The following is a 27,806-nucleotide window of genomic DNA, read 5'->3' on the forward strand; positions in this document are numbered from 1 at the left end:
TAACCTCTAATACTGTATGTTCAAATTATCTCAATTGTCCCAATAATATTTTCTGTAGCAAAGTTTTATTTTCTTCATCCAAGAACCAAGGAAAGATGATGCATTGCATTTAGTTGCCATTTCTTATTAGTCTTCTTTAATCTCGGATAGTTTCTCCAGCCCTTTAAAATTTTTTGAAGAGTCTAGGTCAGTTCTTCTGAGTATGAGGTTCTTAGTGACATCTTGTCCTGTTATTGATGACGCCAGCGAAGTTTGATCACTTGGTTAAGGTGATAGGTGATCTGTAAGATGATATATTGAGACTCTTTAACAACTTAAATTTACCCTTTTACCCTTTTACTTGATGTTCCTCGTCTGAATCAATGAATGTATTATCTGTTACCATTATTATTCTTTTCAGTACTAAAATTTTCTCAAATTTGACCAGTCAGAACTCCTGTAGATCCTCATGACTTGCCCCCTCAGTGTTACAATTACCCGTTGGTCTTTATTTCACAAAATTCCAGGCTTTTCCCCAACCCTGGGCTCAGGTTTTTCTCCAACAATCTCTGTGTCCTTTTCATGAGAGATAGTGTATTTAGAAATAAAGTTTATTGATACCGGAGTGTCGTAATTTCTAGACTTCTTCAATGGACAGACTTTGGAAACAATTCATCCTTCGTCCATCCATCCATTGATCCATTGATCCATCTGTTCAACCATCCACCCATCCATCCAGAGTTCATACTCATATTTAATGTTATTTAAAAAATTAAATATTGGTAAATTCGAAGTTTTGTTTACTCTCTAGAACAAAGCTAGAATACCACTTTTGGGGGGTCTTTAAAATATTTTAATAGTACAAAAATTAGTGTAGCCAGTGGTAAATAACAGCTTTTATAGTGAATCGGGTGTATATATTAGTTATTTAATGAGCTCTTATCTCTAATGTTAATGTAGTTTTGGGGCAGTGCCGTGACAACATTGAGCCAAAAACGTTGCCTATCACTGAAGAGGAGCAGATTTACCCTTGGGATACATGTGCAGCAGTTCATGACGTGAGGCTTTCATTATTACAGCGTTATTTTAAGGATGTGAGTACCATTTAATCAACGTGCAAAATTCGTGGCTGAGTTTTATATTTTTTCTTCTAATGAATGTCATTCTAATTTGGTATCTGGAAGTTTATTAGAAAAAAATTAATATATGAATTGGAAATCTGTTAATAACTAAACATTTCAGGTTATGTTATACTTTTGTTTTAAATGTTTATTGGGAGGTATACAAACCCAGTACAATGGAATAATAAGTATTAACTCTATGAAAACTTTTATATATGGCATGAATATTTTGTGAAGATTTTTGCCTCCTTTTACTTTAATATAAAGATATATACAATAAAATTTTATTTAATGTTGTTTAAAAGTAAAGTAGGGGCAGGTTTAATACATGGGTGCTATGGTTTCTTGTGCCCTTGGTAGTTTTTTGTCCAGATTTTGTACCTAGTGAATTTAGCACTCAGTTGTCATAAGTCTTGAAAGACCGATTTAATTTTAGTTGCAGCAGCATTAATTCCTTTTTAAAAATTTTCTACCATTTTTAATGTTTCCTGACTGGATTATCAGATGGGGTTTCCTTTCACCTGAAGTTTTTTTGATTTTGTATTTTGAATTTAAGCAAACATATGAAATAATTTAAATTGCTTATCTGAGATGATAATCTCGATAGATTTCCAAATATATTCTTTTCTTGCCCATAATGCACTGGATTAAATGGAAGAAACTAGTAGGATAGAAGATAGAATGCTTAATGAGGATAAACAGTACTGACCTACTGATGCTAAGAGATGGAGTAGTGTGGTTCAGTGGTTTGGACTTAGGAGAGGATTTCAGGTAGATTTTGGAGAAGATGGCTCTAATTATGCATCCTGTAGTGTGAAAGAGTCCCAGGTCAGGAAAACTAGTTTGGTACTGATTCTGCCATTTCTTCATTATATGAACTTGCCCAAATAAACACTCAATTTCCTCATCTCTACAATAGGGCTCATAATGATCTTTCAGGCAGCAATTTAGAAGGGCTCAGGTGTTAAGCTTTATAAGGTAGTTAGGGTTAGCTAATGAGTACCATGCTTCCATATATTTTGAGACTTTAAAATAAAATTATCATTATTTTGGAAAGATAAACACACATACTTTCACACTTTTTTTCTTTATTCTTTGAATTTTTTGCAGTGTATACAAGGGGGAATCCCCCCCCCCCCCAAAACCGCAATTATCTTCTGAAGGGCAGGCCCCTTGTAGTACAGGCTTCCCCCGCTAGGTGAGTGTTCTAGGAACCCAACTCTATCAGTGTACCAGCTGACCTTGTTTTGAGAGGCTGCGTTTGGCTTCAGTGAAATTTTTTGAAGACTCTTTCAATACATTTGCCCATTTCATGATGGGTGATTTATGATCACACCTACCCACACAGTGCTGAGTTTTCAGCAGTTTTTGACCAAAAAAATGGCATGACCCCTGTGCCCTATCCTCCCTATCGATCTGATCTCGTCCCAAGCAACTTTTTTTGTTTCCCTGATGAAAGTCCTCAAAGGGTAGTTTTGCCGATGTAGAAGAGATGAAACAAAAAATGATAGAGGCACTAAAAGGCATCAAAATTGGTGAGTTTAAAAACTGTTTTGAGCAGTGGATAAAATGTCTCTATAGGTGTATTGCATCAAATGCAGAGTACTTCGAAGGTGACTTAAGTTTAAACATGTAAGATTAAGTACAGTAGTCCCTCTCTGTATCGTGGTTCACTTATCGCGGTCTCACTGTATCGCAGGATTTTAAAAAATGTTATATTTAATTATTTATCGTGGATTTTTCGCTGTTTCGCAGGATTTTGCAGTACTGTATATATATGTTGTTAAAGTTACTTAGGTTTAAGAGTGTAGAATATGTTTAAGAACATAAGTAATGTTTATAAAAGTGTGGAAAAGGTTAATAAGGGAGTGGGAAAGGTTAATAAGGGACTGGGAATGATTTATAAGTGTGTGGGAAGGGTTTATAAAGCCTTAAAATATATATATAAATACTAAAATAAATTTAAGGTTCCTACTTCGTGGATTTTCACCTATTGCAGGGGCGGGGTGTGTGTGTGGTGGTGGTCTAGAACGTAATACCCGCGATAAGTGAAGGAATACTGTACATAATTTTTTATAAATAAATTATGGGTTTTTGGGTCTCCCCTCATATATGTATTACTTTATTAGTCAGGGAGAATAAAATCTTCATTTTTGAAGAAAATGATGAAATTGTGCTAAGTTCTGCTCTTGCAGAAGTTTACTACAACCTTTATTTAGATTTTATTTTCTTGAATATCTTGATTTTAATTTTATCATTTTGATAAATCCTGAAGCCAAATAGAAAAATGACTTGACTTAATCAAAATATAATTCATACCTAAGAACAAAATAATCTTGAGGGAAGGGGAGATCTAATTAGGAAAAGAAAAAGTAGGGTATCTCTTCTTTGCCACCAGAATATTTAATCATTTCTGGAAAAAAATCTTTTTTTAAATAATTAGATTCTGAAATCTGAATATTTGTTATGTTTCCATTTGTGATTGTGAGATTTTATTTTTATATTAATACTTTTGTATACTTAATTTAATGGTGATTTTATGTATATGAGGTCTGTTCATAATGTATCCAGCCATGTAATGTGAAAAATAGAGACATTTATTGAAGAAGATAATGAGATACAAAAACATTGCACACAGGACAATGACGCTTCAGTCGCCTTCAGAGTAGTTACCTTGGGACCTCACACAGTTCTCCTGGTCGCCATCAGCTACCCCGTTGTATTTTCCTGAATTTCATTGATGGTCTGAAATCTCTTCCCTTCTTAAGGTTATTTTAGTTTTGGGAAAAGCCAACAGTTGGAGGGCACCAAATCTGTAAGGTAGCTGAGTCACCTGGGTGATTTGATGTTTCACCAAAAAACTCTGCACAAGATGTGATGCATGAGTGGGCCTGTTGTCATGATGAAGCTGCTAATCACCATTTTCCCATATCTGTGGCTTTCTGGATCATTGAAATAGTTTCTGCAAAGGAATGTTCAAGCTTAACACAAAATCTGATGCAGATTCATTGCTCTACTTGCTCAATCATTTTGAATGCAATGGCCACACAGTACACATGCTCACTCAACGGGGTCTACCTCCCCTGCTAACCAGTACAATGAATGTGTCATTGTTCATGCATGCACACTCCTGTCCACTCTCCTTGGTTGCTAGGTTACAAGGATAACATACAAACAGTTATTGTTATATTAACAATGGCTGGACTTTTTCTGGACGAACCTTGTATATGGTGTGATCCCTGGGCTGTGTCTCTGGAAATGGCCTAGGGCCATTTCTTTAATTCATTATATAGTTTTCTGAGGGGCTAGCACATTCTATGTATGTTGTAGATGCTTATAGGATTTCTTACTGAATTATTCTAGCAATAAATACCAGAGTTTGGTAGTTAGAATGTATAGGGAAGATTTACTATCAGTGGACATTGATATTGATTATCGTATTAAACTGTGTAGATTCTGCTCTTATCAGATAAAATGCATGCATTTTATAGAGTTGACATGTAGAATTTTAGTCATGTAAGACAATACAATTACTAAGTGTTATATATGAGAGATGTAACACTGTAGGGGAGGAACCAGGGCTTTGGAGTCAGACTTGTATTTTAACTTGGGCTCTACCATTTATAACTGAGTGAAATTGGTAAACTTTTAATTCTTCTTTTTGTAAAAAAGGATAACATCACTTACTGTGTGATGTTTTAATAAATATTGAGGTTGTGAAGATTCAATGATAAGCACTTAGCACAGTGGTGGGCACATCATTGAAATATTTCTAAAATATTAGTCTCATATTAGTAAATGCTTTTTTTTCTGACTGTTATCTAGCAGATTTAAATAAGGCACCCAACAATTATGTTAACAAGTGACTTACTATTTAAGCTAACTGCTATTATTAAAAAGAAAGATTAGCCCTAGCTGGTGTCATTCAGTTGGTTGGGCATCATCCCACAAAGGGAAAGGTTGCTGGTTTGATTCCTGGTCAGGGCTCATGCCTAGGTTGTTGGTTCCATCCCTGGTTGGGGTGTGTACAAGAGGCAACCAATTGACATTTCTTTTTCACACTGATGTCTCTCCTTCTCTTTCTCCTTCCTGTACCCTCTAAATAAATAAACAAACAAACATTTTAAAAAAGATTAATTACATCTTTACAATACATTGTCAAAGAGAGCAGCTTGTTTATTAAATACCAGCCATTCTAAAATGATCTAATACCACAATCTGCTTCTACTTCAACTGACTCCAAGTCATAAAACAGAAATGAGCAGATCTCCTGTTGTTTTTCTGATTTGTAACAGTAGAAGCTAGCTCACCTCCTGTGAGTATTTGATTTGTGTTGCTGCACATACATTTAAATCTGTTGGGTAGGTATTTTGCATTAGAATATTTTCAGCTTTCAGATGCTCTAGAAGAGTTTTGATTTAATATTGGAACTTTGTCTACTATTGTTTAAAGATGATTTATTCACCTTACATTGTAATGTACAAATTTCTAATATAAGAATTAAATTTAAAGGTTTACTCAGTTTTTATGGCTCAGTTTTCATCATATGCTGTCACTCGTATTAGACCTTATGCCTCATATTGCTCTGGCTTGGCCGTCTATTTACTACAGATTCTAGAGGGTGAACTCAAGTTCAGGGTCAAGTGCTATTTGATAGAGGCCAAATGAAAACTCAAAATTATTTTGGAAGGAAATATCTAAGCCTGTTTATAGGTTGAAGGGAAGGCAAATAGAGATGAAGTTGAAGATGTAAGAGAAAGAGGAGATAGAAGCAATTAACTTTTAAAACCAATTTCAAACGAATATGTAGTTGGCTTATATAATGTTTCCCAGTTAAGGCACTTTTGGGGGGTTATTCTTAGGACTAAATTTATACTTTGGAGAGCTATTTGGAGGATACATCATGGAGAGATGAAAATCAGAGTCAAGAAGGCCAGTTAAGAAACTTTATATAAGACCCACCCTACCCCACCACACACACACACACACACACACACACCACAAATGATACAGACTTGAATGTTATAGTGAGAATGAAGAGAACAAGCTAAAATCTTGAGTTTAGTTTGGGAACTAAAACTGTGGTGCAAAGGAAAGGGTGTTATGTAGAATGAGTCTTAGCTTTCTGATTTGGTGACTAAATAGACTATATAGTTTTTAAACCAAGAGGAAAGAAATGATTAATAGAAAAAAATGGCAAGTTTTTGACACATTAATTTTATGTTATCTGATGGATGTCTCCAAACTGGAGATTTCTGGTTGGCAGCTAAATATTTATATCTGTCAGTCAGGCAAGAGCTCCAGCTTGGAGGGAGTTGAATTTACTGATTAAATCACTTAGGGAGAATAGTTTTAATGCAGAGAGAGTAGAACTGAGAATAGAATCTTGAGGAATATAAACATTGAAATGGCAGGGGAAGACAGGAGTCTTAAAAGGAGGCCTAAGTCAAATGGTTAAAGAGATGGGAGGAAAATCAAAAGAGAATCTCATATGGAAGCCAAAGGGAAATAGACATTTTAAAAAGGACATTGTTAATGTCAGTCACAGAGATTAAGTACTATATAGAACAGGTAAAATCATCAATAGCACCATAGTTTACACTGAACTATAGTGTAATATTGAGAGCTTATATTTTATGGGGTGGAGAAAGGCTAATTCATAATTATTTTTCATTATTAGCATAGAGATTTGGAGGCTAAAACTTTATGGTATTTCTAGTTTAAAGCTATTGCCTTAAGGCTGTCAAGTCAGATATTACTTAATATCCCAAAAGTACAAAGTTCATATTAGTATAATGATATGAAACCATTCAGAGGTTCATGTGGGTATATTTAAACAGGTTTGTACTTTAAAATTAATTGTATTTTGTCTTTTTTTTTTTTTAAAGAGTTCTTGTCTCTTGGCAGTATCGATTGGCTGGGAAGGAGGTGTTTATGTACAAACCTGTGGCCACACATTACATATAGATTGTCATAAATCTTACATGGAATCATTACGGGTAAGTTAATTGAATAATTTTTAAAGGTATATGTATCATTCCCAGTATTAAATATTTTTACAGCATATACATCCCATTTGAACTATCCAGACTCAGAGTTCCTTCACCTCTTCAACTTTATGGATTTCATTTTTTTACTCCACTTTAGCAACTGACTTCCATGGCTGTAGTTGCTAATTTTATACTTTGCTACTCCAGTTCTGAAATATTAAGCTTTGTTCTCCTACCATACGATTTGATTATTTTTTAAATTCTTCTATTTTCACTCTTATAAGTGTGTTTTGCTTCTGGCATCAAGATCTCTAGTCCATTCACCCTTGTACGTTTTCCCTAGTGTATTAGCTCTTATCTAGCCTCACTTACTTGTACTTGGCCCATTCTGCTCATAATATCAGTCATTTAATCTACCTCCTTTGATCATAGACCTAGGCAGCTAGCCCTGCTAGAAAAATCATAAAACCAAGTAAACTGGCACCTCCATAAGTTGCTGGTTTCCTATAATAGTGCCTTAGTTGAGAGCAGCAATTTTCAGCGAGTGTGCCACGGTACACCGGTGTGCTACAAGAATTTCTAAAGCATGCAATACCTGACCATTTACTCAGGGGCACTGACCTCTTTTTTCTTGGATTGTCAAATAAAAAAAATGACAACAGCCAATACAATAATAGCTGTCCAGTGTGAATGAATCAAAATTATATCTATTTTTTGTCAGATTGACAAAATATGTGCTTTTTTGTGTGCTACAAAATTTAAGTAATTAGATTATATGTGCCATGAGATGAAAAAGGTTGAAAATCACTGGACTAGAGTCATGGACTGTAGATACAACTTACCAATTCATTTATCTGTCTTTGATGAGTTTCCTCTTCTAGTCCCCTTAGCAGCTATTCCACACCTTTGTCTTCCCTATCCCATTCTTTACCTAAATCCCAAGATCTCTTTTGTCTCTTCAGATTCTGTCTCTTCCTGTGTCACCAAGAAAACGGTGGTTCTCTTTCACATACTGCTTTAGCTTCCTACCTTGTTTTTCTATCCGTGATAAATGACTTTGCATCCCAACCAATTCTTTCTTTTCTAATCTTTGATGTAGTATTCCTTCCTCTGTTCAAGAATAATCTTTCTGTTTATTCTGTAGTATTCCTTTCTCCTCATTACCACAAGGGCTGTGATATATCAATAAATAAACTTTTTATTTCCTCTTTATCTTTAGTTTTTCTGCCTGGTCTGTCCCTTCTTTTCAGTTCATAATGACACCAGAGTCTGCCATTTAAAATTCCTTCCCTTGACATTGTGTTCTCCTATAACTGCAGTTTTTATCTTTCTCTCAGCTCAACTTCTTAAAAACATGGTCTACTCTTTTCCCAGATTCCTAACTCAGAAGCAGTGGATTTCTTTTTTTTCCTTTCCTATTCCTTACCTCTCATATTCAGTCACTTACCAAATTCTGTTGATTCTGTCTCCTCTTATTTGACTATATTCTGCCTTTACTAGTCCCACTTCTACTTTTTTGTGTATTCCTTTATCTCTTCACTGTTGCAGTTGCTCTCTTATCAATCTCCTTATTCCAACTCTAATTTAATCACTATATATTTATCTTTGTAAAATGTAAATCTGATGACATATGGCTTAAATTTTTTTTACTTAGTCCTGATGGGATAAAATTTACTTTTCTTTGGCATTCAAGGCACTCCATGATCTGGGCTTGCCTTTTGCTTTAACTTTATCTTCCGTCAATTCAGCATTAAGCTAATTAATGGTTCTGTGAACACATTATTCCTTTAGTATACCTCTTTATTCAATTAATCATTCAATAGATATTTATTCAATTCTTATAGTGTTCCAGATACTGTGATAGATTTTCGGAATACAGTAATAAACAGGACACACTCTCTGTTAAGGAGTTTACGATGCATTGTGTGAGACAGAAATCAAGTATTTCTGTACACAAGGGCTTATTGGAACATCTGTCAAGACAAATCAACAGTTGCAGTATATGTGTTAACTATTCTGGAGTGTACACAGGGTCTTATTGGAACATCTGCCAAGTGTTAGAACATTTCATGAAGTTAGGTGCTTGAGTGATACAAGATAGGACTGGAGAAGTAATTAGGAGTCATATTGTAAAGGGCTTTGTGGTCCATATAAGGTATTTGAACTTTAGACAGATTCCTTACGGAGATACATTAAAGCCATTAAAGACTCTTAAGCAGAGATATGACATGCTCAGAAAGTTTATTGTGGTAGTTGTGTGGATTGCAGGGGATTATTGTAGGATTGCAGGAGAATTAAGAAAAAATGTGATATCATTTAGGAGGCAAGAGATGATGGTGGCTTGGGCTTGGTCATAGCGGTGGAGATGGAGAAAAGGTTAGATATTTGAAATATGTATAGAATATGAATATATATATATAAAGGGTCTTCTGAGAGATTGCATGTGCAGCATAAGAGAGTGAAAGGAATCAAGGTGAGAGATGATGGAGATCATTGAAGGATTCTCATTTGTAATAAGAATCTCACATTAGGTAAATCATACCGGCAGCACTGTGGTTGGGAGATTAGGAGATATTAGTAAAGGGGTAGAGGAAGAAAGTGGATGGGAAGACTGATAGGATTTATTAATTAGATATTTGGGCTGGGAGAAGTCAGGAAGCTGAAGCAGCTGACATGACTCTCCTCTTTCTAAGGAAGGAGTTGTAGCTTTTTTCTCCCAGAATAAAGAAGGTAAGGCTAGGGTAGGTGTAGGGACTTTACAAATGAGGAGGTTGTTTTGAAAAACCACTTTGGAATTGGGTGAGAGAGTGCTTCATACTGTGTTGGAGCAAGATTGCCATGCAATATTCAGGGCTCAACTGATGTTGAAAATAGTTTGTGAAAGAAGTTATTTCAGTTTTTTCTAACAGCATTCAGTTTGTAGAATTGGACAAGTATTACGTTGAATTAATTTTGTATGAAAGTTTTGTTAGGTATGTATGATGGAAGGACATATGGAGGGGAATGAGAAGTATTGACTTGAGGTTTTTTGAAGTGGTAGATCATGGTATAGGCATGAGACGTATGGCTTGATAAACTGGGACAAAAATAAGAGAGTAAAGGAGACAGGAGTTGGCAGTCAGAATGTAAGATGTGTGAATTTAGTATTTTCAGATATGGATAATTTGGGGTCATTACAGCACAAGGGTGTGGTCATGGGAACAGGTGCTGGTGGTAGAGTGGAGGTTAAAGCCATAGGAGCTGATTAGGTCCAGGAGTTGAAGGATTCAGATGTAAGACGGGTTGTCCGCTTGCACACTGAAGTTGCATAGGGGGATGGTGGGGCTTGGAGTGATGAGGAGAACTGATCTGGTACCAAAGTCTTCATGTGATTGAAGACAGTGGAAACCAGTAAAAGGGAAGGAAAAGGGTGGTATCATTAAATGACATGAGCCTCAAAGAGAGGAGAATGCAAGAGTAATGATCTCAAGCCACTGCTGGAGATGAGGTCACTGAGATGTGAGGGATATAGGAGAATGAGTGATACCTAGCTGAGAGGGTTTCTGAGGAGGCCTCAGGAAAGGATGGAATTTCAAACAAGGTAAGGAGGTGGACCCAGTATTCTTTAAAATTAAGGCTATAGGGAAGCTTATCACAGAACGTCTTTCAATGCCCAGGACCCTTGCCCCAACCTTTTACTACAGTCTTCTTTTGTATCTTTAAAACTTAGCTCACAATCTCCTTTTTTGGGAAGTCTTCTTTGTTGCATTTATCACATTATTATTATAATCTAGTTGTTTCTATCACTTGACACATGATAGAGTTTAATAAGTGTTTGTAGAATTGGCTTTAGGAAGACAGGTGTTACATTTTTAAGAACTTGAAAAAATAAACGTCACAAGTAAAATAAAATAGAATTTAGTTCTGTTAGTCAAAGTATTTGAGATTCAAGATATAGTGAAATGAGCACTAAATTAAGAGTTGGGAAACCTAAGTTCATTCTGACATTGCCATTAACTACCTTTTTAACCATAGGCAAATAAATTTATTTTTTTTATATCCTATTTTCTCATTTTTTGTCTTGTTAGTAATAATGGTCATATTGCAGCATTCACACATATACAAAAAGGACTTAAAATGTATTTGGAGATAAAGCATTAGGTTAGTAACAATAAGAGACTGCTGGGAAAAAGATATATAACAGGTCTACACAACAGCAATGGCCTACAAAAGCAAAATAGGTGTGGCATGGTGTCAGGCAAAAGAAGGGAACAGATGTATCAGCCTGAATTCTTGTCATAAGTCCTCTGGTTAGTTAGCATGTATTGCAGTCTCTCATGAGCAAAAGCTCATGTGCATTGTGTCTCTTTTTGAAAAATTCTTTTTCCTCCTCTTTCTATCAGAAATATCTGAAGGAATGTGTTAATTCTCCACCTATCACATTTATGTTCTGAGTACTCTAAATCTTCCTCCTATCCATTAAACCTAGACAGATGTATTACATAAAATTTAGTCAGTTGTCTTCAGCAAGTTAAGACACCTTAGAAGACACATCACATTTTTTTTTCTGGCTTAATTTATGCTCAGTAGCTGTTTATCTTATCTACATGGGCACTTGGAGAATCTTTCCAGCAATCACTAATAGATTATAAAAACAGGGGCAAGGATAAAAGGAAAGTGATCCACTTTAATGTGGCCTAGTTTTTGAGGTTTTCTTGATCATAAATCCACATTTCAGACTGATTACATAATTACTTGAATGTGTCAGTACTGAGAGAAGAGTAGGGTGCTTCAGCTGTTCGTTGGTAATGGCAGCTATGCCTGATTGCCATGATGTGAGAAGTGATTTGATAAGCTCAACAGTTAAATGAAGAGATTTCATTTATGTTCTTATGATGTATATTGGAGATACGTTTTTTTACATAGTTTATTTACTATAAAATGTAGTAGTATAAATTGTGTTTTATGTAAAGGTGTGCATCATACATCTATATGTTTATTTCATCTTTTAGAATGACCAGGTTCTTCAGGGGTTCTCAGTGGACAAAGGAGAATTCACATGTCCTCTCTGTAGGCAGTTTGCGAACAGTGTTCTTCCTTGTTATCCTGGAAGCAATGCGGAAAATAACCTTTGGCAACGTCCTAGTAACAAAAGCATACAAGATCTCATAAAGGAAGTGGAGGAGCTGCAGGGGCAGCCGGGAGCTTTCCCAGTAAGCATTATTGTAAGGCAGAAAAAACCTGTTTAACTCAGCTCTACTTTTTAGCTTTTATTTTCATTCTGTTTTTTAAATTACTTTGGACTTTTATACATTTAATAGAAATTGCTTTTAGAGATTTTGTTCTTGTTTGTGGTTATTAAAAATAAAAATAAGAGTAATAGAACAAATTATTCGTTTTTTTCCAAAGAGTTTATATTAATGAAATATTCAGATCATGAACTACTATAAGCTTAGGTATAGTTAAACTTTTTAAAAATGTTGAAATATCTAAAAAAGCCAAACAGATAAACTATATGTATCTTGCAATGTAAAACATAGACTAATAATTTAAAAAATATGTCCATTAGGTACATCAGGATAAAGATATATTTAGACATATATTCACATATACTTTATGTATGTGTAATTATAGATTTACACACACATTTGTGTGTGTGCATTAGATAAAATATTGTATAATTGATTAAATTCATTCACCATAAGTCAGTCTATTTTACTGTGTGATTTGGTTTAAGTGAACCTATCTTTTATTCCACTCAGTAGGATTTATTTATTTGATTGAAATTCTTAAATATTTCACCTTTATTATAGATTTATGATATAGTTCTTGAGAGAGATGACAGCCATGCCTAGTTTATGCAGTAAATTTATGAAAACTTTGAATATTTGACTTTGGAAACAAATTCATTTTGAAAGCTATTCAGAATCATTCTGTAGCAGTCGCTTTTCTCAGTTGACGAATAATTTTAGAGCCTGTGATTTGTTTCTTTATTAATTATAAATTTTTACATGTTTAAAATATGCTTAGAGTAAGGGACATTGATATTAGTCTTTGAAAAATGAAAGTCAGATTTTTTTTATAAACGTGGGAACTATTTCAAAAACATTATTTTAATGACATCCACTCATTTGTTTAGAATATAGTTTGTGTGGTTAATTAATGGTTGGGTTATAGTATTATCAGTCACAATATAGAATTAGGTTAAAAGAGCCCTAAAATAAGAGAAACTATTTTTGATCTGTTTTATCTTTGTGCACTAAATATGTTTATAGTAGGTAGCTAATGTACTTTTTAGATTTAATTTTCTAGTATGTTCATATGATAAACATTGTAGTATTAGACTATTAGAGAAAAATTAATATAAATAAGCTTTATATTTTCATTTGTATTTTTAACAGTCTGAAACCAACTTAAGTAAAGAAATGGAATCTGTAATGAAAGATATCAAAAATACAACTCAGAAGAAATATAGAGACTATAGCAAGACCCCAGGCTCACCAGACAATGATTTTCTCTTTATGTATTCTGTTGCTAGGTAGGTATATATAGTATATATGTTTATATTTACTTATTATTAGTTGGGTTTATTGTTTTGTTCATTGCCATTCATACTTTATTTGAAGAAAGTATATATATATTTTTAGAATTAAACAATGGGTTTATTGAGGGAAAAAGGGGGAAGAAGGTGGAGGGAAGAAGAACTCCCAGACCCACTCAAGGGCATGTAGGAGCAAGGGGCAAGGGGGAAGGAGGAGTGGAGACTCCTGGTCACCCAGGCGGACCCATAGGAATTGCCTTGAAGAAAGTATTTTTTTTTTTTTAAAGTATATTTTATTGATTATGTTGTTACAGTAGTTCCAATTTTTTCCCCTTTACTCCCCTCCACCCAGTATCTCCCTCCCCCAGAAGAAAGTATATTTTTAATGCAAGTTGGAATTATGGCTAATTTTAGGACCTCCTAGAAAGACTATACAAGTACAGTTTTTCACTTTTTCCGAAGAGTTTATATTAAGGAAATATTGGGTTGTTAATAAGCATTATAGGATATGTGGGAAAAGTATATTATTAACACTTTGAGACAGATATCTACTTCAAAGCATGTGAATATTATATATGAAGAGTAGTGTTAAGAAATCACTATTCAGCCCTGACTGGCATGGCTCAGAGGGTTGGGCATTGTCCTGCAAAGTGAGAGGTTGCCGGTTTGATTCCCAGTCAGGGCACATGCCTGGGTTGTGGGCCAGGTCCCTGGTTGGGGGCACGTGAGAGGCAACCGATCCCTGTTTCTCTCCCTCTCTTTCTCCCTCCCTTTCCCTCTCTAAGAATAGATAAATAAAATTTTTATTAAAAAAAATGGAGATTACTATTCAAGTTTTGTCAAAAAATAATAACATTGAGAACTAGAACATTGTAATATGTTAAACACTATTTATTTATTTAAAAAACCACTAAGAAGAACATTTTATTTTAAGCTAGTGAAAGCTAATAAAATCCTAGAAGACTATACTTGGTTAGATAAAGGAGAGGAAGCATAAGATCAGGCATATCCTAAGCCTCTATTAGTAGCTAGTTGGAGGCTCAAGAAAACAGAGGTAAATAACTTTTATCTTTCAGACTAGGTAGGATTAGTCTAATCAACTGAGTAGGCGTTTGATATCTAAGAAATGTTCCAAATAAGAATTTTAGAAAACTTAATAGAATGAAAATGGAGAACCATAAAAGAAGTAAATAGGGAAGAGTGGGCACAGTTAGGAATTTGGAAACATGTTCTGCCATAGCTGATTTCTGTAGACCTCTGTATTTCTCTAGAAGCATGCTTCATATTTTGTCCCAGTAGTGTTGTCATAGGCAAGATTTAGAGAGATAATGTGACTGAAGTCATGTAGCAAATTAGTGGCAAACTTGGACTAGAACTCAGATCTCTTGAGTCGTGGTCTAGTGTTCTTTCAGTTCCCAGCCTCTTTTTTCCTCTCCTGTGTTCATTCAGTTTTATAAGTCATACATGAATACAGTTCATCATGGCAATTCTCTTTGTCCCATTTCTGGAGTAGAGGATAACAAAAGGGTAAATAAATTATATGTAGTCTTTAGAACCCAGGAAAATTATGGAACCAGATTTAGGGGAATTGCAGCAAGTAATTTAGAACTCAAGATAAGGAAACATTAATCTTTGGTTAAAGAGAATGCAAATGCTGGACACAGATTGATGTAAAAGAATCTAATGGATTGAGAAGTAGCTTTCTAATTTGCACATTCCTGACTATTGTTGTTATTTATTCAGAATGCTTTGGGAGAAGACATAACATTAATTTAACATTTTGTTTCTGGGGAGTTACCAATTGCATAATTGGAGTAAAATACACTTTATGAGTAAACTAAATTGAATATAAGTTATTTATTTTTTAATTAAATATAATTTAATTCCCCAAGGTTTCCAGGTTCTACAAAACTTTTGTAGTATATTATGGTAATAATGTTGTAGAAGATTGGGGTGTAGACCAACTCAGTTATGTGTGTGTGTGTGTGTACACATATTATGGGCAGTCCTGCACTACTTAATGATGGCGATATGTTCTGAGAAATGTGTCAGTATGCAATTTTGTTGTATGAATATCATAGAATGTACTTGCACAAACCTAGATGATATAGCCTACTACACACGTAGGCTATATGGTGTAGTCTATTGCTCCCAGGCTACAAGCCTGTACAGCATGTTACCGTACAAACACAAGATTAAATCAAGCAGGAAAAAAATAATGCAATAAACAGAGGCGGTAAAATGAGATACATGAAGTGGCTGCCAGTGTAACATGGTACACTGTTTTACAGCAAACTTTTTTTCTTAATGACTGGAAATAATACACTCTAAAATAATGATAAAAAGTGTAGTATAATAAATACATAAACCAGTAACATGGTTGTTGATCATTATCAAGTATTATGTACTGTCTGTAGTTGAATGTGCTATATTTTTATATGACTGGCAGCACAGTAGGTTTGTTCACCATGAACACGTGAGTAATGCATTGTGCTGTGATGTTAGGATGGTTATGATGTCACTAGGTGATAGGAATTTTTCAGTTCCATTATAATCTTACAGGATTACTGTGGTATATGTGGTCCATCGTTGACCGAAATGTTGTTATGCATTGCATGACTGTACGCAGACACACACACTTATGCTTATTATATATTTATGCCTTTGATTTTATTAAGATCGATCTTATAAGAAAATCATGGTCAAATGGAAATGATCTGTATATGGAATTTTGCTATAGAATGATAAATCCAATAATTTGATTTAAATTTAGATTAGTGGAAGTTTTAGATTCCTATTTGTTGGTTTAAACTTACAGAATAAAGCTTGCTATGATAATGCAAGAGACTTCAAATCAACATATTTCAGTTTTTCTCTTTCATAGAGAAGCAAGAACAAATGTCAAATGTTATTTACTAACATTTCTATATATAGAAAATATGCTCTCCCCTCCTCCCACTCTCCTAGATCTTTAATGATAAACTCTAAAGCACCAAAATAATGATTTTGAGTGAGGAAGTATATAGCCCTTAAAAACCTCATTTTCATATAGTGAAAATTACCCAGGCCATTGCAAAGTGTTTGCAGTGAGATTGCATTCCTTCTCTAAGTTTTATTTAGTCATTAAAAAGAAAATAAACAGCCCTGGCTGGTTTGGCTCAGTGGATTGAGTACTGGCCTGCAAACCAAAGGGTCATGGGTTTGATTCCCAGTCAGGGCATATGCCTGGGTTGAGGGCCAGGTCCCAATTTGGGGGTCCACAAGAGGCAACCACACATTGATGTGTCTCTCCCTCTCTTCTCTCTCCCTTCCCCTCTCTCTAAAACTAAAAAAATATATATAAAAGAAAAAGAAAACAAACAGAAACCAAATTGACTCAGAAAACAAAATCATGAATTGAAGGAAGAAAAATATTTTGTATTTTATTGGAATAGGATGTAATTTTCTCAAGTTAGAATTCTTTATAATTATCTTATGCCTAGCATATAACCTTATTTCATAAATAGTTATAGATTATGATTATTTTTATGTCTAAAAGGTAGGCATTAAAATATTAATATCAGAAATGCTTATATATTTAAGTAAAATATTTAGAAATAATTTAATTCGAATTAACTTTTGAATTAAATATTGTGATTTAAAAAAATTTTTTGATTTCTTTATTGTTTTTCTATTACTGTTGTCCCACTTTTTCTCCCATTTCTTCCCACCCCTTCTCCCACAGTCAATACCCACCTCGTTGTAGATGTCCATGGGTTATTTATACTAGTTCCTTTAGTAAACCCTTCCCCTACATACTGCCCCCCCCCGCCCCCCCCGCGCCCCCACCCCCCCCCGGTAACTATTAGTCTGTTTCTTGTTTACATGCCTCTGGTTCTATTTTGCTTGTTTGTTTGTGTTGTTCTTTAGTTTCCTGTATTAGGTGGTATCATATGATATTTGTCTTTCGTTGCCTGGCTTATTTCGCTAAGCATAATGCTCTCTAGTTCCATCCATGCTATCGCAAATGGCAGGAGTTCCTTCTTTCTTTCTGCTGCATAATATTCCATCGTGTAAATGTACCACAGTTTTTTGATCCACTCATCTACTGATGGGCACTTAGGCTGTTTCCAGCAGTTGGCTATTGTAAACAGAGCTGCTATCAACATACGGGTGCATAGGTTCTTTCGAATTGGGGTTTCAGGATTCTTTGGATATAATCCTAGCAATGGAATCACTGGTTCAAAAGGCTGTTCCGTTTTATTTTTTTGAGGAAGTTTCATACTGTTTTCCACAGTGGCTGCACCAGCCTGCGTTCCCACTAACAGTGCACAAGGGTTCCCTTCTCTTCACATCCCCACATCCTTGCCAGCACTTGTTGTTAACTGTTGTGATTCTTAAAGATATAGTTTATTAGAATGTACAAATTTATTTCTTTGACATTAGTAATTTGAATAGACTAGAACCCTAGTTTCCTGGAGCTGAATTTCTTCCTGCTGAATAAGTAATTTTGTTTGCTCTTTGGGGAGCTTACATTTTTTGATGTTCGGAAACAAAATATTTCTAGTGGGCAATACCCCATAAAACTCTTTCCTTTTATAATTGTTTTAGAGGGTTTTTTTTTTTTTTTTTTTTGGTAGGACAGTGAGTATCGCTTTGCTTTTAATTTTATTTGTATGGTGAAGCCTTGGAAGATTTTCTGAGGGCAACAAAGAAGAAATTGTTGGAATGCTCAGAAAGCTCCTGATCCCAGAACATCTTTATTTTAATGTCATCCATTTAGGAGGACAGAAACAAAATCTTGTGTTGCGATTTGCAGCAGTGAAGGAAGATCAGACATGATCATGCACAAGATTCATTTTTGTCTTCTTGTTTATAGCAAGTCTCAAAGTAGAGGACCAATTTTGTTGTAAATGAAATAAGGAAAAGAGGATGTTAGGGCCTCTTGACACTGATTTTGAAAGTTTTAGATAACATTGCATGATACTAACCTTTTGGATAGGTAGTAGTTTTTTATTTTCAATTCAGAAAGAATGTTGTATAGGAGGTTGTCCTACCATAATCAGAAATAATTAGTTACATTGAGTAGTTTTTTTTCCCAAGAATTCTTTAAAATAAAACTCCTACTAAAATGTTTGTCATCCTTTAAAGTATCTTATTTGATGATTGAATAAGCAGAATTGTTCTTGTGCTTATATTTTAATGAATATTTTTGCAAATTATGCTGAAATAAAAGTTGACATCTAGTTCTGACATTCGATTGTAAGAATTGATCATGTTTCTGGTTAGCTCTTTTTAAAGTACTATCTAGGAATCTTAGTTTTTGTAAGAGAATATAGCCATTAATTTTTTCCTACAGATTAGGCAACAGAAGATTTGTGAAAACAAAATGTATTGATCTCATTTATATTCCCTTGATGAAGGAACACATGCTGGTCTCTGCTCGCTTTCTGTCCACTAATAGAAATCCTTGTCCCTGCTTCCTTGCTGGTAGGTTTTTAGAAGTTCAGTGAGCAATGCAAATCGCCTGAAGGGTGGAAAATTTCCTTGTCACACAGATGCCCTTATCAGCAGCAACCAGATGGAGCTCTGAGCAGGAACATTATCAATGTTAAATTGCTTTTCTTTCCCCTCCTGACTCACCCCCCCAGCAAGAAGAGAGGATTAAAGGATTCCTTTAGAAATGGGTGGCAAATGTACAGACTTAGGAATATTTAATATTTTTAACAGTTTACAGTTGTAAGTAAATAACATTTTGAAATATTCTGTTTAGAATATAATCAAAACCAGATAAAAATGTTTTGTTTTAAATAAAATAGCATAATATTCTTTCTTGAATTCACTTGTAAAAGGAGTAAGTTTGAAACTTGGCTGCCTAATGTTTTTTTAAGATGGGGGTGTAGCTCACTGGTATAACATATCTTGGATATAAACATGTTTATTCAGTTTTAGTTGTGGCGAATAAAGGTATATTTAAGTTTATTAATACAGTTGAAGTTGAAACACATACACTATCATTCAGAATTTTTATTATTTTGGCAAAAGTGGCTATTTTGCTGTTTTTTTAGTGCGTAAATCTTTAGATTCTGCATCAGTTTGATTTTTGAAATGTCAATTATTGCTATTCTGTAAGTTAATAATTACTAAATATTTCATAAATTGAGATCTATATGAAAAATACTATTGATGCTTAACACCGTCAATAGTTACACAATGTATTTTAATAAAATGTAATTTTAGAAGTCCATAAAAAAGATTGCTGATAATTATTATTGGTATGTGTGTTGTTACTAGCCACTTCGATGTTAGTGATTTTGCTTCTTACTATTGATTTCTAGATAACATCTAAGCTCCAATGATAGAAAAATTGGTATGCCCTTGTGTGTTATATGACAGCAACCACCTACTCAGTGGCTAACAGTTGGAGTACAAATTCTTTCTTCAGATTCATTTGCAGGATTATGAAGCATGTTGCAGTTATTTTCCTTATGGCCTAGGTTTTAGTGTTTGCCAATATTTGGAATTTTGAACAGTTAAACCATGTTTTGCAGGTATAAATATGAACATGTAAGTAAGGACAGATAAACTGTCCCCTTTTTCATTTCTAAACATCAGAAATAAAATTGTACTGATATTACATAAATTATACCTTTGCAAATAATAAAGTTTAAGGACTTTATTATTTAGGTTGATTCAGTCATATCAGTAAGACAAATTAAAAAGTATTACTTTATCCTAATAACTGAGATACATCATAATGCTTTACTTACAGAACCAATTTGGAACTTGAATTAATTCATCGAGGAGGCAATTTGTGTTCAGGTGGTGCAAGCACAGCTGGCAAAAGGTCTTGTTTAAGTAAGTAGTAAACAGTACTACATTTTAAAAAATTTGTATTTATGGCATACTTGAAAGCATATACAGAAAAAGTAATCTTTTGATGCATTTTCAGATGCTTTTTATGTTATATAAAATTCATTTTAGTAGTGATTATATACTTTAAATGGTTAATCTTGTACTTACAAGAAATATATGAATATTCAGCTCTTTCTGTACTATGATTACTCAGTAAATAAATGTCATACTAATTGATCATATTTGCATTGTTTCTAAAACAAGATAATACTCCCAGCTATAAAAAACTTGAATTATTTTAAAGAATCTTTGCATTGTCTAGATTTAACAAAATCTTTTATAATGACATTTTGTATCGCCTACAGATTCCTATATATAGCTGCTGTTAACAAAGAAAGGCATTTATACTGTATTTTGATATGCATATTAAAGTGTGTTAAAGTTGTATGTATTTGCTTTTATTTATGACTATACTTTATATTGTAAAATGGCATGATTCTGGAACTAAAGCAAGATTTTTTTATGAACATGGTTTTGCTGTTATCACTATTTAGTTGTTTAGAAAATCAATGTGAATTCTAGGATTAATATTGTCTAATGTCATGCATAACTATAATTATTAGTCCCAAATCACTGGAGTTAAAATATTACTTAATATGATTGGTATAATAAATAAAAATTGTTTAAATACATAATATAATTTTTTGAAAAATGAATATATTTTCTTAAGTGCTAAAATATTAGTAATTACACAAATTATCAGTACATATTGGTTTTAAAAAATATATGTACATTATTTTTAAAAATGTATATGTAATTTTGGAATTATTTCAAAGCAAAGGACTAATCAGAACTAATTTGAAATTTCTAACATCAATATACAAACATGAAATTTCATCTGAGTTAGTTTTAAAATTCTTATGGGTTATATTTGATTTTAATATTTTATTTTAGGTTATCACTTGACTTCTAGATGTTAAATCCTATTTATATCCAGTGATTTAGTATTTATGTTTGAAGGGGAAGTTGTTGATACATAGTTTATTGTCTTTTTGAATTAGCAGAAACTATAATTTTACTTACATAAATTATTTTTTAACTTATTCTTAATCAATGTTTGACATTGGATGATAAAACCCCCAAAAGTGTTATATTAGAAAGGGTTTAGTAAAAGAATTTCAGTTTTATGTTCAAAATTCTACTTGATTGTTTTCCTTTTAGGTATTTAAATTTATCCAGAGGTTTATAAATGATGAATATATTTAGAATCCTAAAAATAGTGGTAAAATTCTAGTAGTAACCACTTCAATTATTACACTCAATTTCAATTTCAATTATTAAATTGAGTTACTTCCAAACTTTCATTTCCTTTTAATTTTCCCTTTAGCAAATAAGAGATTACATTATCCCAGTATAAAAAAGGTCATGATGACGCGCATCCTAAATATAAGTTAAGTTAATACTGTTTTGGGTTTTCTTTTATTTATATTTTAGCAATTATGTTTTTTTTTCACCTTTATTGAAGTAAGAAAAATTATATATAGGTTATACAACACAATTAAAAAAAATTTTATGGTTTATTCAATTGCTTATGCATTATTTATCCTAATATTTATAAAAGCAGCTCTATTAAGTCATGTATATAGAATATATTGTATGTTATATGAAATCCCACCATTTTTTAAGTGTCTAAACTTACACTATTTGTTTTTTGTTCAAGCCCAACTCACACCTAATTTAAGTTGGACACCAGAACTTAACTTGATGGTGTTTTATAGGCTCTTAGACCAAATATCTCATTTTTTCATCTTTCAGTAGAACTAAAATGGTACTATTAAACAAAAATTTTGCTTTTTCCCTGGAGACTCCTTATAAGTCAGTATTTTCCTTTTCTCATTCCTTCGCTCTCCACTGCCTCTTAAATATATCATTAAAAATTTTTTTTAAATTTAATTAAATTTATTGGGATGACATTGGTTAATGAAATTATATGGGTTTCAAGTGTACAATTCTATCATATATCATCTGTATGTTTCATTGTGTAAAGTGTCTGTTTTTTCCATAATATTTTGGGGTAGGAGAGTGAGAAAATGCTCCACTAATTAAGCAAATGATAAGGGAAATGTCACTCTTAGAAAAGTGTTTTATCACAACTTTTTGATGAAATTGAAGATTAGTTTAGCCAAGAAAAATAATAAATTATGTCTGAACAGCTTGAGTAATGCCTGATATGTAAAAATGGGCATGCATGTGTGTGTACATGAATCAGGGGGGAGTTGAAAGTAGGGTAGGGAAGCCCTGGCTGCTGTGGCTCAGTATAAGTGCTACCCTGTGAATTGAAAGGTCATGGGTTTGATTCCCAGTCAGGGCACATGCCTAGGTTGCAGGCCAGGTCCCCAGTTGGGGATGTGCAAGAGGCAACTGATCAGTGTGTCTCTAGCACATTGATGTTTCTCTCCCTCTTTTTCTCCCTCCTTTCCCTCTCTAAAAATAAAAAAAAGAAGTAATTGAAAAACCAAAAATAAAGAAAGTAAAGAAAGTGAGGGTAGGAGAAGATTATTCTTTCTGTAACAGTGAAAGCAGAAAACGTTGCTGGCAAATTTACACTGAGAAATCAAATAAAGTTGTAGTCCTTATGTATTCAAGCCACACTTTCAAGTATTTAGGTAAAATGACCAGTATCTAGTCAAAATGAAAGTTCATTCTTAAATACATCTCTGGGAGAATGAGCAAAACTGATTCACATAGCAGCATACTATGGTATTTTAATAATACATTGTACCTCTAGTTTTAAAGTTTGTGAAGTACTTTCACATAAATCATTTATCTCTTTTTTCATAGAAAAGGAAACTGAAGTTCATGGTGATTGCTTTACCAAGTCATACAGCTGGAAAATGTCAGAATTTGCACTTGAACCCAGCTCTTCTGACTCTCAATTCAATTATGTATGACATATTCCTTGCCCTTAAGTGCCCGAAAGGGTGCAGAACAGTTAAGAACTTTCACCCATGGACTAGGTCAAGAACATCCTACTGCACACCGTTGCCTTGGGATCTTCACAGGCTCTGCCACACTAACCTTCCTGTTTCTTGTCTGTTTCCTTACAGAGAAATTGAAATTTTTCTCCCTGTGGTAATTCAGAGATTTTTTCTTTTGATAGTTATTTAATAACTGATAATTACACTTACAGGACTAAAATCTTGAGGTGGATATGCAGACCCAGTTAAGTTTACCTTAGTAAATCTTAACATTGTTAATATTTAAGATAGAATAAAGTTATAAAAGTCTTTAGGATAATTCTCTCTTTCATATGTATTTCTGTCTTATTGACTAATATGAGTTATACAAAGAAATAATATACTAGTTTTCAATATCTTACATATTCTGAAATAACTGAGAGACACAGAATTTCCAAGCTCAATGAACATATTTGTTCAAAAGCATTAAAAATTTTTTTTTCACATGTAACAACTTTGGGTTCAGTTTCCTTAAGTGGATATTCCTGAAGACATAAAAATTGGCATAATGGTATTTCATGTGTGTGTATGGTACTCACAGTCATACATGTAAATCTGTTAATTTTATGATGAAGTTGGAGTTTTTATATACTTTATAGATTTTTTTTTTTGTAAAATAGTCTTTAAAATTGATAAAGATAGAAGGTATTGTTAAGTCTTACTTTTTTGTTCCAGCTAAGACTTCTTATAATGAAATTTTAATTTTTTTTAAGGACATATCTGTCTTTTAGTCATGTTTTCTATTTTAGTAATGATATATCTGTGTTGTGATTAAACACATGATAATACCTTAAACTTTTCACAGTTGTAAAGAAAGAATTTGATTAGGTATTTTAGAAAAATAGAATTCTTTGTCCTAGGTGAGTTGTTATAGCAACCAGCGTGGGGAAGAAGGTGGGAGCAAGTAGGCCAAGCACTGCTTTAATGATGCTGATAGGTCAGTCTCTTTAGGGGCAATGAAATTAGGGCTGACTAATTGGCCTATTTTTGGTTAGTGAGCTAGAGAGTGTTATTATGACAGAAAAGGAAGAATATAAATTCTTCATGAATTTTATGCTTACATATTATGATTTTTATAGGATTATTGACTTATTCATATAATATTCAGCATACTAAATGCTACATTTGTCTCGTCTACCTCCATACTGTTTTCAGTGCACACCAGATTTCTGTGTGAGGAGGCCAGCAGTAACTGGATTCCTTGGTGTTAGTTTTCACCTACACATGCCTGAAAGGCATCTACAAGGCTACTTTTAAAATCAGCATCAAGCATTAAGCAACCTATTTATCTTTATCCCATATGCCAGTGGAAACTTCTGTGTTTGAGGAAGATGGATGGGTCATGGACCACTTTTCACAGACCCCTCTCATGTCTACATATTATTTAACCTGGGCTATTTGCAACTTCACATACAGAGAAACTATCACCAAGAGTGGGGTTGTATCATTCTCAGGATTTGTCACATCCCTCGAAGGGCTGCTCTTTTTCAGTCACATTTGTTCCACATGTTCCTGACTATGCTCTCTTACCCAAGTCCCACAAATGTTTGGATTGTATCAGGGCTCCTGACCCAAAGGAAGCAAATTTAGTGGCATGTGTTGATTCAGAATGAAGAACTGGGCCAGTGGGATTTTGCCTGAGCACATCTGAACTCAGAAATAGTTACAGGGAAATAACCAACTGGAGAGAAGTCTTATAACGGAGAGACAGAAAAGGCCGCTTCATCACAACATGACTGGTAGGAAGTGCAGAGACGTGAAAGGGCTGGCTGGGCTCCAACGGGTGGCAGCTGAAGGGACTGAGAAACAGCTCAGCAGCCGGGGGTTCCCCCTGAGAAGGGCAGGGTTTAAACCCCCAGCGGGGCTTTCCAGCCTAAAGCAGAGTAGAAAGTAAAGTAGCATCCAGCTGTGAAAAGCAAAAAGCCACAGGGATTTTTGCTGGCCTGAAAGAAACAGCTGGAGAAAAAGAGCTTTTCAGCGGATCACATATGAATATATTTTGGCACCCGCTTACCCTGGGCTCAAGGAGAGGGAGGGCAGAGAGGACTAGAGATGCTTGGGGAGAGTTTGGCACAGTGGCTTTGAGGGGAGAACTGGGGGAGCAGACGACCGGGTCCCAGTGCTGACTCATTCCCCATACTGCAGGCAGACCATTCCCCTCTAAGTGGCACCAGCCCGAGGGGATAAAAAAGCCCCGCCTGCAGAAATTAATCTGCCCCACCCTTGGTGTTTAAGCCTGAGGGCTGATCACAGATTGAATAGATTAACAACTAAAGAAGATAGACAAAGGCAGTAGATCTCTGGTACTCTCTCCAACAGGCTACCTAGGCCTAGACTGGCACACAATCTGATGCCACCAGGGGCATATCCAGGAAGTGCAGCTCAATCTAAGCAGCAGCAACAAACAAGAAGATTCACAAAAATGGGGAGACAGAGAAACAACCCCCCAACAAGAGGAAAGGAAGAATCCCCAGAAAGGGTGCTAAATGAAATAGAGGGAAGCAAACTATCAGACATGGAATTCAAAAGATGGATTATAGGGAAGTTCAGTGAGCTCAGCAAGCTCAAGGAAGACTACAAAGAATTCCAGGGAAACTACAAGGAACTCCAGGGAAACTATAAGGAACTTACTGAGAATTACACCAGCATGAAAAAGGACATAGAAGCTATTAATAAAAGCCAGAAGGAAATGAAGAATACAATTTCTGAATTGAAGACACAGTAGAAGGAATTTAAAGCAGGCTAGAGGAAGCAGAAGATCAGATCAGTGAGCTGGGGAACAACATAGAAAAAAATTCCCAGACAGTGCCACAAAATGAAAAAAGAATGAAGGGATTTTAAGGGAGCTGCAGGACAACATGAAATGTAATAATATCTGTATCATAGGAATACCAGAAAGAGAAGAAGAAGAGCAAGGGATAGAAAACCTGTTTGAAAAACTAATGACAGAAAATTTCCCTAACTTGATGAGAGAAAAAGTCATGCAAGTCTAGGAAGCACAGAGGGTCCCAATGAAGATGAACCCCAACAGGCCCACTTCAAGACACATCATAATTAAAATGTCAGCATTCAAAGACAAAGAGAGAATCCTAAAAGCAGCATGAGAGAAACAACTAATAACATACAAGGGAGCTCCAATAAGGCTATCATCAGAATTCTCAATGGAAACACTACAAGCCAGTGGGAATGGCAAAAAATATTCCAAGCAATGAAAAACAAAGGCCTACAACCAAGAATACTCTACACAACAAGACTCTTCTTCAAAATGGAAGATGAAATAAGGAGTTTCCCAGACAAAAGAAGGCTAAAAGAATACATCTCCACCAAACCAGCATTGCAAGAGATGCTAAAGGGTCTCCTTTAAGAATGTGAAGAAACAGAGACAGAGAGGAACACAAGTACAAAGGGAGAAAAATCACAATGAATAACTACCTATCGATAATAACCTTAAATGTAAATGGATTAAATGCACCAATTGAAAGACATAGGGTAGCTGAATGGATTATAAAACATAACCCACATAAATGCTGTCTACAAGAGACCCACCTTAGAAAGAAAGATCTACACAGACTGAAAGTGAAGGGATGGAAAAAAATATTTCAAGCAAATGGACATGAAGAAAAAGCTGGGGTAGCAATACTTATATCAGACAAAACAGATTTCACAGCAAAGGCCATAAAAAGAGACAAAGAAGCACATTTCATAATACTTAAGGGAAAAATCCATTAAGAAGATATAAGCATTGTAACATATATGCACCCAAATAGGAGCACCCAAATATGTAAGGAAAATTTTGAAAGACTTCAGAAAGGATATAGACAGCAACACATTCATAGTAGGGGACCTTACCACCCCATTGTCAACAATGGACAGATCTTCGAAGCAAAGAAACACCAAAGATATTGAGACATTGAACAATACTCTAGATCAAGTGGACTTAGTTGATATATAGAGAACTTTTCACCCCAAAGAAGCAAAATATACATTCTCTTCAAGTGCACATGGAACATTTTCAAAGATAAACCACATGGTAGGACAGAAAACAAGCCTCAACAAATTCAAGAAAATTGAAATTATATCAAGCATCTTCTCAGATCACAATGGTTTGAAACTGGAAATCAACCTCAAGGAAAAAACTCAAAAACACTCAGACTCATGGAGAATGAATAACATGCTATTATATAATGAATGGGTTAACAATGACATCAAGGAAGAAATAAAAAAGTTTCTGGAAACAAATGATAATTAACACTGAACAACCCCCAAACTGTGGGATACAGTGGAAGCAGTCCTGAGAGGAAAGTTCATAGCAATACAGGCCTACCTAAAAAGGATAGGAGAATCT

The 27,806-nt window shown here is 34.4% G+C and overlaps 1 protein-coding gene across 6 annotated transcripts in view; it reads left to right on the forward strand.

Moving 5' to 3' along the window:
- Nucleotides 1-27,806, forward strand: part of UBR3 (ubiquitin protein ligase E3 component n-recognin 3) — a 210,608-nt gene that overhangs the window by 129,558 nt on the left and 53,244 nt on the right. For 4 of the 6 annotated variants that reach the window (XM_090280628.1, XM_090280645.1, XM_090280632.1 and 1 more), the window contains 5 exons: nucleotides 940-1,073; nucleotides 6,989-7,099; nucleotides 12,082-12,294; nucleotides 13,471-13,607; nucleotides 20,362-20,447. In XM_090280628.1, coding sequence (XP_090136754.1) covers nucleotides 940-1,073; nucleotides 6,989-7,099; nucleotides 12,082-12,294; nucleotides 13,471-13,607; nucleotides 20,362-20,447 — 681 coding nt within the window. The remainder of the gene's footprint in view (nucleotides 1-939; nucleotides 1,074-6,988; nucleotides 7,100-12,081; nucleotides 12,295-13,470; nucleotides 13,608-20,361; nucleotides 20,448-27,806) is intronic. The other 2 variants (XM_090280637.1, XM_090280648.1) reach the window with 1 other exon arrangement.

This window comes from Furipterus horrens, unplaced genomic scaffold (genome assembly GCF_987537825.1).
Source record: "Furipterus horrens unplaced genomic scaffold, mFurHor1.1.pri manual_scaffold_1, whole genome shotgun sequence".
Lineage (NCBI taxonomy): Eukaryota > Metazoa > Chordata > Mammalia > Chiroptera > Furipteridae > Furipterus > Furipterus horrens.